The sequence below is a fragment of the Phoca vitulina genome, unplaced genomic scaffold, assembly GCF_004348235.1.
Source record: "Phoca vitulina isolate PV1807 unplaced genomic scaffold, GSC_HSeal_1.0 scaffold10, whole genome shotgun sequence".
Lineage (NCBI taxonomy): Eukaryota > Metazoa > Chordata > Mammalia > Carnivora > Phocidae > Phoca > Phoca vitulina.
In genome coordinates, this window is record NW_022589713.1 from 9,286,161 (window position 1) to 9,300,554 (window position 14,394).

Below are 14,394 nucleotides of genomic sequence, written 5' to 3' on the forward strand. Positions count from 1 at the left end.
ACATGGGGCTTGATCCCAGGACCCTGAGAATCTCTGTTAGCCTTTTTGTCTTCTAATTGTAGTTACCATATTTTACCTGCTCGTTATTAGTAAGGCTTGAGCCTGTGTTTGGTGGGTAAACCCCAGGTTACCTCTCTAACTTTTTTGATTTAGCCTGATTTCTTCTGAGCTACTGCTTTGTATTCATGTGCTAATTTATAAAAGTAATTACAACACATACATGTTGCTATAGAATTAGATTAGATCAGTTTAAAGAACCAACTAAATTAGCATAAGATTAAAATCATCTATTAATGTTTTGTAGCACCTAACAAGTTGTTTGCAGTAATAGTAAATGAAGTGTCATTGACATAAAAAAAAAGTCAAATAAATGGACCTGGTAGGATCTGACAAAATGTTTTGAATACAACTAATAGAATCATAGAACTTCAATGGTAGAAGGAACCTTAGAGACACTCTAAGTTATCCCTTTCATTTTATAAGAATAAGATATATAGGCCATAAAGGTTAAGTCTCTTGCCCAGTGTTATATATAGATTTGTGACAGAGCTGTGACAAACTCTAGATTTAATCTCTTCCGTATTTTGATTGTAACACAACCTCTTACACCTAAAGCACCTATTCATTCTGCCTTCAATAAGCAATGTAGCAACTCAAAGAATATGTTAGGTAACTTTTGGTATTCAAATCTTTTTGTTAATTAAATAATTTGAAAACTGAATTAAGTGAAATTATTTTAATTGGTTTGTTTCATGATGTTTCTTGTTGCTATTTGTTGTAGCTTAAAACAGAATTTGACAAATTGTTTGAAGATTTAAAAGAAGATGATAAAACTCATGAAATGGAACCAGCTGAGGTACTGAGCCAATGTTTCCTATTTATTTATTTATTTAATTTTTAAAAATATTTGATTTATTTAGAAAGGGAGAGAGCGAGACGGGGGGAGGGGCAGAGGGAGAGAGAATCTCAAGCCGACTCTGAGTGCGGAGCCCTAGGGGGGCTTGAGCCCACGACGCCAAGATCATGACCTGAGCCAAAATCAAGTCAGACACTTAATCAGCTGAGCCACTCAGGCACCCCCAATATTTTTTATTTAAAATGATTTGGAATTTTAAAATACACTGTTAATCTGTACAGTTTTTAGCACAATATGAACTGTTTTCCAGAATCTGCATGGAGAAAAAGGACTGGTTTAATTTCTATTTAAGACATTCCTTTTATTTATAGGCTGTTGAAACACCATTGCTTCCACATCAAAAACAAGCTCTAGCTTGGATGGTTTCACGGGAAAACAGTAAAGACCTTCCACCATTTTGGGAACAGCGAAGTGACTTATACTATAACACAATAACAAATTTTTCTGAGAAGGACCGACCAGAAAATGTCCATGGAGGAATTTTAGCTGATGATATGGGTTTGGTAATTATTTTTTTTCTTGAGTTAATAGAATTTTATTTTGTAATTATAATTTTATAGAAAGTAATTTCGAAGTAGAAAGAGATAGGAATATGTTGGTGCTGGTGTGGAACTAGATTTCACTTTCGGTATAGAACAGTTTTCTCTGTGTCTTGCACTTAAAATGAGGCTACGTTTTTTTTGTTTCAGTTTATTTGGTTAAGGTACAATTAAGTTAATTAGCAATAATGTATAAACGTATTTCTCAATTTTCTTTTGAAATTCAAGGTAGTTTATCTTTCATGGGTTTTCTTTAAAAAAAGAAGGAAAAGACAACAATGTTACATGAAATTGTATTCTGTCACAGTATTGTGATATACAGAGTATTAAATACACATTTATGATTCCTTATACCAGCAGTTTTTATACTTTTTAGTCTCCATAACCCTTATACTCTTTATAAATTTTTGACAATCCCAAAGAGCTTTTTGTATTTGTGGGTTATATCAATATTTATAGTATTAGATATTAAAACAAAAATTTTTAAGTTAGTAATTTAAAAATAATAAACTCATTACTTATTAACATACATAGCATATTTTTAAATGAAAAGGGACTATTCCAAAACAAAAGTAATTTTGATAAGACTGGCATTGTTTTACATTTTTGCAAATCTCTATAATGTTTGGCCTAAGAGATGAATTCTGAGTCCTCATAACTGCTTTTTCATTCAGTGTGTTGTGATAAGGTGTTTTGGTATAGGTACATAAGGATTAGTCCTCACACAGATACGTAGTTGGGAAATGGGAGGAGTATTTTAAAAGTAGTCTTTTTAGATAACTGTATAATTCTTTGATACAACAACAAAATTAAGCAAGTATTAGTTTATTAAAGGTTAACAATGTCGAACTTAAAAATTGTATCTGAGCTTTTGTACTCTGTTGCATTAAAATCCATTGGTGGGCTTGCACATTGAATGGATATTGCGCTCATGCATGATTTCATAACATCAGGCATTGCTTATTTGGAAAATATTGGTTCATTGAGTTACACAGATCTGCCAGATGTTGATGCATTTCATTATATAGTATCAAAAGTTTATATTCTTTGATATTACTGCTAATTTTAGTAGGCATTTGCATTTTGGGAAGCTGCTGTGCTCATGGTGTCAGATACAAGTTTTCCAACATTCTAATTTTTGCTTGAAAGTTCAGATTTTATCATTTACAACAAATCTGTCAATTATTTTCCCTTGAAAATAGCTGTACTTTGTTCATTTTTCAAAAAAAAGTCTGCCACTCAGTCATGAATAACTGGTTGTTGGTCATTCTTTCAAGTAAAAATAGTGATGCATGAGAAAATGATGATGCATGGTGATGCATGGTGCTAGTTGAGCTTGTAACCTCAGTCTCGCAAGTCATTTTTCTCTAGATAACCGTCATATTTTGGTGTGCAACAAAAGTATTTTTATGTGTTCTTCCCTTCTTGTTATACTTAGAATATTTACGTGTGTACTTGAGGCAGGATTTAATAAAATTCATGTGTCCTGCTTCATCAAGAATATTCTTATAGAATATTCTTAAAACTAGCTTTTTTTTTTTTAAGTGAGTATTTGGCAGCTAAGAATACAATGACCACTAGTATGATGTACTGCCAGCTGCTTAGTCCTTAGCAGTATTATGAAAATAGGTTTGTACATACTCCTGAGAGGGTCCTGGGAAACTCTAGGACCTGTGGGCTACACTTAGAAAACTGCTGCTTTAACTGTTTTAAAATTGCCAAAGAGTTATTTCTGTGTTGCTAATTATAAATTCACCTATGGAAAGTAATGAAAAATTACATGCTTCTATTTAAGAAAAATGCACAAGTAATACGTCATTTATGCTTTGTTGATAAGTTAAAGCTTTTAAGTTTTACAGTGATATTTAAATGAAATTTAATAAAATGATTATCTCATGTGCATACTGGAATTACTAATCATTTTAAATTAGCTCTGAACTACATGGCAAGCAAGTTGTAGTTTGATGATAAAGTTATTAGTTCAGGGTTAAACATAAAATCTTATAACCAGCAGTCTTCCAGTAGAATCATATTTCTCACGGATGCTTATAGTATTTTATGGAGTAAACCATTTAATAATTCTTAGTAATACAGTGTGGGAAAGCATTTCTTAATCAACAGAATTCTTTTTATTAAGACATAGATTATTTAATATAATAGTATGCTTCTGTGGCCTTGAATGCTATATGATATTTGCCCATTTGATTTTACAATTGGTTTTGGAATGTTCTCTGGTCAGTTGAGTTTCGGAGTCTGACCATTTGTCTTTTAAAAACATCTTTAAAGGGCAAAACTCTGACAGCCATTGCAGTAATTCTTACCAACTTCCATGATGGCAAACCTCTTCCTGTTGAAAGAATTAAAAAAAGTCAGCTGAAGAAGGTAAAGTATTAGTGTGTTTTCTCCAAAGTCTCTGGTTCATTTTAATTTTGTCATTGAAAAATAATTTGCCAAAAAATTGATAATACATCCAGTGTTTTTAGAGAAATGCTGAATGGCCTCTCTTATGTGTTGCTGAAAAGAGTGAAAATTGTGTACTACATTCTTGAGGGTAATTGGGTAATATGTATCAAGAATCTTAAAAGTGTTTATGATCTGTGATTCAGTAATGCCACTTCAGAGAAACTAAAGAAGTTATCAGAGGGGCGCTTGGGTGGCTTAGTTGGTTAAGCATCCGACTCTTGATTTTAGCTCAGGTCTTGATCTCAGGGTTGTGAGTATGAGCCCTGTGTTGGGCTCCACACTGGGCGTGGAGCCTACTTAAAAAAATAAATTTGTTTAAAAAAAAAATGGAAGGAAGGAAGTCATCAGAAATCCATTTTTTCCAGAGATAAAAGTACAAACTTTTCCCCCTATGCATTATTTAAAGGCAGAAAAGAAACTCCTCACAGTAAGGTAGCAGTTATGTTATTATGTAGCCTTAAAATTTAATATTTTGCAACTATAAAATCCTATTTTTGAAGAACACTTATTTTTATGATATTTTTTAGTTAAAAAAAAAAAAAAGGCCAGGGACACATTTTGAATAGAATTAAGTCTCATTTTGGAAAGGCGTATTTATGTATGTCTGAGTCTGAATGTAGTCATACATAGTGATAATTATGTCCTAGTGATGATAACATGGGTGACTTTCTTGATATTTAATTTATATATATTTTTACATATGGCATATAAACATATTTATGCTCCATTTCTAAGAATTAAAAAAAATTAGTTTTATGGGGAAAATAAATGTTATTAGAATGAAACAGTTATTTTCCATTTTCAGCTTAAAATTCAAAGAACTTAAATTAGGGAATAACTGAGCAAAAGGTATATGCAAAATACCTCTAGACTTTTCTGTACTGCTGTTCTAATTTTTTTAGTTTTCAAAGAGGCTGCATATCAGTTTCCTGCCACTGCTTATGAAGAGTCTGTTTTATTAATTTCTGCACCTTCGTTGCATTTCCTTCTTTGTACTTTTGTTGGGAGTTTAACTGTTGTCAAATATCTGAGATTAAATTCCTTACCATGACTAGTTTGATACTTTACATCCTGTGCTTCCTACATTTTGTTATTAAAACAGAACACCACCACCTAAGACTACTTACAGCTTCAGTAGCAATTGTCAGCTTAAAAAATTATCTGTTATCAGGAAGGCCTTCCCCCGCACCCTGCCCCCCGAAAATCAGCCATGCATTTAAGGTGTTAGGTAGCAGGAAGGTGTTAGAATATCTGGTTTGTCACATTCATTGAAATTGAGGCTGAAAATGTGATTTCCAGCTAAGAATTTATTGCAACAAAAATATTACACGGTTTTAAATAGATTTAGATATTCCAAGCTTACAGAGTGAAATGTCATTGATTTAAGTTCCATTAGATTGGAGTGTAATATGACTTGATAGGTTGGACTTTGTAGAAGGTTTAATTTTGAACTCTGAAGAAAAAACTTGCTGAGCAAAATCATTTAATAAAAAAGAGTAATGTAACGGACATCATTTGTGGATAAACTATTAGGTTCTTTTTTGCATGTTGTTTAATATAAATGGTTGAACTAATTATTGAAGTAAGGTAGAACATTTGATGGAAAGCATTTTTAATATCAGTTTCTTCCGGGTATTGGATATAAGTGATGAATCAAATTCTACATCTGAAACTACTTATTATACTGTTAACTAACTAGAGTTTAAATGAAAACTTGGAGAAAAAAATAAAATCATTTGTCTGGCTTGTAAAAAAAAAAAAGGTGTAATACTGCTATAATAAAAATGGCAACTTTGGACTGCAGTGTATTTAATAATTTTATAATGGCTATGCAGTCTTAAATAATGTAAATATTTGACATTGATTAAAATAAAATATACTGAGCTCTGAAAATACAAATAAAAAATTACCTAAAATAACTCCTAGTTACATATTTCTAGATATGTTACATTTAAAATTTTCAGCTTAGTTAGACTCATACCTTTAGAAGGGGTTGGATCTTTTCACCTACATTTTTAGTAAAACTTAACTGGTGGGATTTTATAAGATGTTTCAAATGTACTTTTTTAATACTAAAATCAAATTATCCTTTCTTATCCCAATCTCAGCAAAAATTACTTTGTACTCCTGCCCCCCAGTCCTAATCTCTACTCGATATGACTAAATCACCTACTTTTTTTTTTAATGGGAAGAATGAAATTCAGCCCAATTGGCATTTGTTATTCGTACCTACAGAATGAAGTTAAGAATTAAAGATTAGAGGAACCCTGCCCTATTAGACTCATGTAAAAATTTTTTACAAAGAAGTGTAAATTTTTACTTTTACAGAAGTTTTGGTATTCATGTGTATATTATTCATGTGTGTGTGTATATATATAGATAGATAGATATAGATATATAGATTCATTTTGAAACAAAGGGATATACATGAAGGGAAAAAGAAAAAGTCAGGGTTGGCAAGAAAATCTCTAATAGAGTATGATAGGAGGTACTCTGGACCCTGTACTATTGGAGCTACCCATCCTGGGAATTCCGGAGAGCAAGGATGGCAATGGCAGCCTCATTAAAGATAAGTTATTTACTGAATAGGGACTCTTGGTTAAAAGCTTATGGTTTGAGAATTCCTTTTAATTCTAAAGTAAATTTCTATTTCATGTTCAGTGTTTCTTACAGTAATTATATGCCATTTATAATTGAGTTTTGCCATTTGTATTCCTTTTGAAAAGATGAAGACTGATTAGTTTTCTCTTTTGAGATACCTGTGAAAATTTTTTAATCTATTTGTTTATTTTTCCTCTTCACTTAATGCGCCTCCCCACATTGCTCCAGAATGGAGTACCAATCTAAGTAATCTTTATTATGTAAAGTAAAGCAATATAAAGGATGCATTTTAAGTTTATTTAAAACTGACAGCAGTGCTGTGTAAGAAATATGCCTTTTCATCCAGGAGTGTAATGTTAACGATCAATCTATGAAACTTGGAGGAAACAATACCAGTGAAAAGGCAGATGGACTAATCAAAGGTAAAGTTTACTTTTGAACATGACTCCATATTTAATTTAAATTTTTCCAGTTTGATGACCTAATTCGAGCTCTGGCTTTGTAACATGTAAAAATTTTAAGATCTCTTTTTCTAAGAATCTCATGAGAACTGGTAATCAGGAAAAATTTCATCAAGGAGGTCATGATGGAATTGGGTGGTTGTACACCAGTCAGAGAAGCTGGGGCAGAACATTTTTGTTTGAGAAAAAGTTACATGAAAGGGCAGTAAAAACAAAACAAAACGATAGCAACATAATGCGTATTTTGTTCTGAGACCTCAGAGTAGTTTATGGTAATTACAATGTAATGTGCATGGACAATAGCAGATAAGGGTAGAAAGATAGGTTAGAGCCAGATTCTGAAGTTAGAGGAGAAATGAAAAGAGATCTCTGGATTTAGCAGTTACATAGTTGGTTTAGCAGTTAATGACCTTCACAAAATTAGTTTTTGAAGATTGGTTTAGAGCAGAGCAAAACTGAAAATATTTTAAGATAAGAATAGTAGGTGAAGAATTGGAAATAACAGTTGTGTGCTATTATGTATTTTGCTAAGTTTGAAATAGAAATAGAAAAATAGTTGGAGATGAAGGCAGAATTGAAGGGCTTTTTGCACAGGGGAGCATTAAGAAAGAAATCCATGGCTAGGAAGAGCTTTTGGGTACCGTGGAAAGAATTTGTAGGCCTCTGTGGGGGCAGTGAGATCAAGAGAATAGATAAGTGAATTAGCATTAGAAGGAAAGGAAGTAAGGTTGTTGGAAAATATAGATAATTGAGGGAATGAAAGGTAGGAAAATTAGGAGTTCATAGAAGATAGCATTCGATTTTCTTTGTGAAATAGATCATCTGGGAGTCAAAGGAGTTAAGAATCTAGGTAAAGGATCCAGTATGGTAGACCTTTGTGGTGAGTGGGTAGAGAGATGAGCTGGCTGATTGAAAGAACAAGAATGAAGATATTAAAAAAAGTTGAACTATTGATTTGGAAAACCCAGGTTTTAAGAAGGATACTGCTAGTCAAGGCAATTTACTAATACTCTGTATATTTGTCCTTTTCTTTGAAATGAAAGGATCTAGATGTAGTGGAGAACCCAGTATTTCAGATGTCAAGGGAAAGAATAAATATCCCAAGTCAGAGTTGTCTAGCTCTCGCCCCAAAAGGTAAACTCTGTTATGGTTTGATTGTATGTAATGTTTGTTTAAACTCTTTTTCCATTTTCTTATATGTAGGAGAGAGATATGACCATTTATCTCAGTTATATAGTTCTTTCAAATTCATTCTGTTACTTGAAACTTCCAAAATCACTGACTTAGGCAGGTAGGTGTTCTCATTTTATAGGTGAAGAAAAGTAATACTGATCTATAAAAGGGAATTGGTAGTTTTTAATAATCACTTACCTTTCTACCACTTTTCTGTTTCTTTCACATAGGAACTAAGATCTAGCTCCCAAGTTTTTTGTTTTTGTTGATTTTAGAAGTTTTCTTTATATTTTGAGGAGATGAAAACTGACAACTATTAGATGATTTGATAGAAGCACTCTTTGCTCATCTCAGTTCTTTGTCATTTCACCTTTAGAAGTAAGATATGATGAAGTTATTTTAGAGAGTATTATATTAATGTAGACTAGAGGGAGAATTTGAATAAAATACATAATGCTCCTCTAATTTAACTTGAATCTGTTAACTTCGTAAATTTCATTTGCCCTCAGAAGTAGGTCTAAATACTTGACTTTTTGTTGTATTGTCTACCATAATATCTGCAGGTGTGATCGCAAATCTGAGTCTCTATTAGCTAGTTCAGTAAAGATCTCAAAACTGGGGCTTTGTTAATTGTTCTCTATCATTAATACCTATCTAAACTGAGCACAAAACCAGGACTCCTGTTTCTCATCTAGATATCAAATCTTATAACTCTTAACTGACCATGAGTGTGAGAACAGCACTGTTAGGTTGACCAGATAAGATTAAAGGACATGGAAATAGTAAGGAGGATGTGGGGGGAAAACTAACACATATATGATAGTTAATACATGTATGTTTACTGTGCAACAGGCACTATTTTAGGGGCATTGAATGTAGTAACACATCTTATGAAGTGAATTGTATTTTTATTCCTGTTTTCCAAAAGAGGAAACTGAGGCATAGAAGAATATTAAGTGACTTCCCTAAAGTCACATAGCAAATAAGTAGGGGAATGGAAATTTGAATCTAGGTGGTCCGACTCCAAAGTCCATTATTTTTAGGTGCTTAACTACTGTAATGTACTGTTTCTACACAAAATACATAAAATTTTTCATTGTGAGAGAATTATATTTTTGCGTCTTAGCTGCTCATTTCATTATATTAGAAGTATTTTTGATAAGAGTTACTTCTTTTTAGTTCTAGTTTTATATAGGTGTTTTGTTTGAATTGCCAGATATTAAGCTCAGTATTAAAAATGATTATTTTAGGATGGTTGACGTTTTCAAATTTAATAATGGTGCTACTGTATTTTGTATAGTAAATGCATCTGCATATGAAAGCAAAATGCTTTTAGCAAATTTACTTTCACTTGTCAAATTTTCCTTGAAATTTTTTCGAAAACCAGGCAACACAGAAGCATATGTAGTGCATGTATTTACCTGTGTTTTCATATCCCATTTTGTTTTGGTTTGATAAAAAATTTGTGTATATTTTAGAAGGAAAACTGCAGTCCAGTACAATGAAAGCAGTGATTCAGAGGAAAATGAAGCAAGTGAATTGCCACAGAAAATGAAAGGTAATATGAAATGGACTTGATTTGATAATGTGTCTTATATTCTAATTTCCCAGTGTGACCATTTTTGTATTTGGTTTTGTTGTAGGCAAACTGAAAAATGCACAGTTTGAGACTAAAAGAGTAAAAGGTACGTATAATAAATCTCAGTATACATAATCTACACTTAAGGATTATTTTAAAGTAAAACTCCAGGGGCACTTGGGTGGCTCAGTCGGTTAAGCGTCTGCCTTCGGCTCAGGTCATGATCCCAGGGTCCTGGGATCGAGCCCTGCATTGGGCTCCCTGCTCGGCAGGAAGCCTGCTTCTCCCTCTCCGGCTCCCCCTGCTTGTGTTTACTCTCTGGCTGTCTCTCTCTCTGTCAAATAAATAAATAAAATCTTTTAAAAAAATAAAAAAAACAAAGTAAAACTCCATAGGTTTTTATCTCTTTAGCTTGGATTCTTTAGTAATAGGTCTTACACTTGACTGCTGTTTACATTTGGAGCTAATTAAGGGTGGTAAATGAATGAGGCAAATTGAAAGATTAGTTTCAAATTAAAATCTAAGAAATAATTTAAACTAACTTTAAACAAAGTAATTTTTACTACTTATTAAAGGACTCCAATAAAATCTTATATGTACAGATTACAATTACAAAGTTGAGTGGGAGCACCTTCTTGGTAATATTACTGTTCGCATTGTCATACAGCTGTAAAAGTAACCAGTCAGTATCATTACTTTTTCCTTATCTCTAAAACATAACTATTTTATTTTCTTGTAAACTGGATGGTACTGTATTCCTAATTAGTTGAGAAATTGTATTGCATTTGGAAAATTACTCATTACCACCAGCTGATAATGAAAATTTGGCAGCCTCATCATTAGAAGTCAAACACCTGTTTCCTTGAGAATACTCTTCCACCTGGAAGCTGAATCACTTTGCATGTGGCTGCTCCTACTTTCACATCTCTTCCTCAAGAGAAGTAACACTTTATGACAAGTGACTATATTCCTTCTTTGAGCTGGAATTATATGCTTAGTGTCAGGCAGTTTTGGTCACCAGATACTTTGTTTTTATTGAATAATATACACTCTTAAGATTTGGAGTATGGAAGTGTTGTATTTATTTCCTATTCTCAGGAGGTACCTGTACCTAAGCATAGGAGAGAATTAGTTTTCAGATATCTTAATGATTCTGTGGTTTTATTTTAGCAGGATCTTCTAAGGTTAAAGAAGATGCAGAGTTTGCATGTGCACTTATTTCATCTACCCCTACAACAAAAAGGAGAATGTTGAAAAAGGGTCAGTAAATCTCATGGTTTTTTAGCTTTTGTTTTTCAGTGTAAAAATTTTTTAATGACAAAAGTTATGAAAACATGGTACAAGAAGTTTAGAAAGTAGAGAAAAGAAAAAGATAATCCCATTTTTCTTGGAAGTGCATGTTTATGTGTTCTCCTAGTACCTTTTCTTATTCTGTTTATTTTAGTTAGGTCAAAAATATGGAAAAGAGGTCCTTTACTCATCTGAATAGCAGAAATGTTTTCTTCTAGTGAAGGTCCAGAGCAATTGATGGCTCTTTAAAACCTCATTTAATTTGAATTTATTTAAATTATAATAAAGATTCAGTTCTTGGCATGAGTAGAATTTGTTTTTTACTTATGAACGCTAGTGATCTTTATTATGATTTTATATTTTGTAGTTCAGAGGAAAACATTATATAAGAATCTAAATATTTGAGAAGGAAAGAGTTTGAACTCTAAGGTTAAGGAGATCTGGGACAAGTTATTGTATCTCTGTAACTTAGTCTCCTATATTTTATATGTTGGGGATATACTAGGCAGAAGTATATGGAGCTTATATCTGATGATGGGAAAACATAAACAAGTGAACATGTAATTTTAAATAGTAGACATTGTGAATAAAATAAAGAAGGATAGTGAAATATTGATTGATGAAAGGGACCTGTTTAAGGAGATGATATTTGACCCAACACAGAATGATGAAAAAAGAGCTAACTTTTGGTCTAAGAATCAATTAATTGAGTTGAAAATAATACGCATTTCAAATACTTCTTGACCCTAATTTTAGAAATTTTAAGAAATGTGGAATTTTCTTTTGAGATAGAATTCAGATAGAATTAAGTTCACTCTCAAAAAGTGCCTTCTTGCAGGCACATAGCCATAATAGAAGAGAGGAATTTAAAAAAATCATAGCTGTGAAAAAAACAAAATAAGCACATTTCTGGAAGAAAAGCAGAATAGAAAGAAAAATCAGTGAGTGGAGACAGAAATCATAGTGCTTTTTTAAATTTGACACAAGAAGTCATAAGGAAAAATTGATGAGATTCTACTACATTTTAAATTACCATGCATTAAAGTGCAATATAAACAAGGTGAAAAATGATAAGATTGAAGAAGATATTTCTCGTAAGTGTAACTTACAAAGGATTAGTATTTAGAATGTGTAAAAAGAAACCTCTACAAATCAATTGGAAAAAGACAGTCCAGTAGGAGAATAGCCACTAAGAATACAATTATACAGTTTAAGGAAAGAAAACATAACCAATAAACAGGGAAAGCTGTGCAGGTTCAGTCACTGGAAAAATCATATTAAAGGAACAGAGAGGTACCATTTCACCTGTTATATTTACAAACATTTAAAAATCTCACAGGGTGCCATGTATAGGCAAGGTTGTACAGCAACAGGAACTCTTTACGCACTGTGGATGGGAGTATAAATTACCATGGTGAGCAGCAAGTAGGCCAAATATAATGAAGATAGATATATCACCTAGATATGTAGCCATGAAGAAGTAGTTTTCCCTGCTGTGTTATTTTAGAAAAATATTGGAAATAATGTAAATACTGTCCAGTATGGGAATGGAAAATAAAATTATAGGATGTCCTTTCATAGGCTGCTTGAGTATTGTTGCAACATGGCAGCTGGCTTCCTCCAAAGGGAGTGGTCAGAGAGAGGGAGAGAGCACCCAGGACAGAAACTGCATCCTTTATAACTTAATTTCAGAAGTGATACACCACCACTTTTGCCATATCCTGTTTGTCACCCTAGTAGAGTGTGGGAGGAGACTGTATGACGTTGTGACTGTCAGAAAGTGGGTATCTTGGAGTCTGGTTACCATATTAACTAGAGTACAGATTCCAAAAACTGCATAAAACAAATGTTATTTTAATGAGTAACTATGAATAACTTAAATACATATCAGGAGATATTCCAGACTTTTTCTCTGTGTCCCCTCTCAATCACAATTCTCTCCCTCCCCCCATAAGTAATCACTGTGTGGATTTAAAAGTGACAAGGTAAAAAATAACAAAAGTGACAAGGTAAGCTCTAGTTCCTGTTACTTCATCATGGCTGGAAATAACAGTCTGTCTACTTTATTTTAGTTCTTCCTGTTTTCTCTTTTCATAAAGGCACATATTGTCAACTCTTTATTGACTTCATATATATGAGAAGAAAACTAAAGACTCTCAACTGATTCACTCTTTCAGGAGCATCTGCAGTGGAGGGTTCAAAGAAAACTGATGTTGAAGAGAGACCAAGAACAACACTGATCATCTGCCCACTTTCTGTGTTAAGCAACTGGATTGTAAGTCTTCATAACCTTTTTTTTTTTTTTTTTTAAGATTTTATTTATTTATTTGACAGAGAGAATGAGATAGAGAGAGCATGAGAGTGGGGAGGGTCAGAGGGAGAAGCAGACTCCCCGCTGAGCAGGGAGCCCGAAGCGGGACTTGATTCCAGGACTCCAGGATCACGACCCGAGCCAAAGGCAGTCGCTTAACCAACTGAGCCACCCAGGTGCCCCTCTTCATAGCCTTTTAAAAATGTGACATGATTTATATTTTAGTCTTGTATGATAAAAAGTATTGTTAGAGTCATCATTGGGAAAGATAATGCTTGGTCAGCACTTTAAGTTAAAATAATTGTTAGGTGAATTGGGATTTTATTTACTCAATTGAAGTAATTCTTTGAAGATTTATAGTAGAGAAAGAAACATCATTAATTGTTATAAGATTAGGTTTGTACTTCTTTCTCTGCCATTTCTGTCCCACAAGGTAGGAAAGATACATAATTTAAGACTGCTACATTTACGAATTACTGAAAACTCTTTTCTAAGAACTACACTAACTTCTGTGTATATAATAACTTGTAGCATTTAGTCAGCTCCTATGTGCTCAGTTTTTCCCTAGGCTCTTTTCATAGATTTTCTCATTTAGTCCTCACAACCATTATTCTCACTTTCCTGGTGATCAAATTGAAACACACAGAAATTAAGTAACTTGCTTAAGATCATCCAGCTAATAAATGATGGAGATAGGATATAGTCTCCAACATTCTGATTCTATTGCCTCTGCTTTTAAGGTTACCCACCAAAAAATTTTGTCTTTTTTTTCCCCCCTTCCAGATTGCTTTTCTATTCTAAAACATTACATTGGAATGGAACCTCTTGATGTATTATTTGTAAGGAGCAGCTTGGTTATGTTTCCTTTCCAGTTTGAGCTTCAAGCTGCATGTTACAATGAAATAACTACTCTATTAGAAGCATTGTGAACATAAAGACCACTGGATGTGAACTTCTGTTCTTGCCACGTCCAAGGTTATTGCATCTCTCCTGACCTTTCCTCCTCTAATCTCAGAGGTGGAAGAGGTCCTAGTCTTTGTAAGACCATTACCTCAGTCTGT

At 33.0% G+C, this 14,394-nt stretch overlaps 1 protein-coding gene across 4 annotated transcripts in view; it reads left to right on the forward strand.

Annotated features, from left to right (window-relative positions):
* HLTF (helicase like transcription factor) overlaps window positions 1-14,394 on the forward strand; it is a 50,082-nt gene that overhangs the window by 13,186 nt on the left and 22,502 nt on the right. For 2 of the 4 annotated variants that reach the window (XM_032408482.1, XM_032408484.1), the window contains exons 6-14: window positions 782-856; window positions 1,228-1,419; window positions 3,742-3,837; window positions 6,866-6,941; window positions 8,024-8,114; window positions 9,632-9,711; window positions 9,797-9,838; window positions 10,903-10,992; window positions 13,200-13,297. In XM_032408482.1, coding sequence (XP_032264373.1) covers window positions 782-856; window positions 1,228-1,419; window positions 3,742-3,837; window positions 6,866-6,941; window positions 8,024-8,114; window positions 9,632-9,711; window positions 9,797-9,838; window positions 10,903-10,992; window positions 13,200-13,297 — 840 coding nt within the window. The remainder of the gene's footprint in view (window positions 1-781; window positions 857-1,227; window positions 1,420-3,741; window positions 3,838-6,865; window positions 6,942-8,023; window positions 8,115-9,631; window positions 9,712-9,796; window positions 9,839-10,902; window positions 10,993-13,199; window positions 13,298-14,394) is intronic. The other 2 variants (XM_032408483.1, XM_032408485.1) reach the window with 1 other exon arrangement.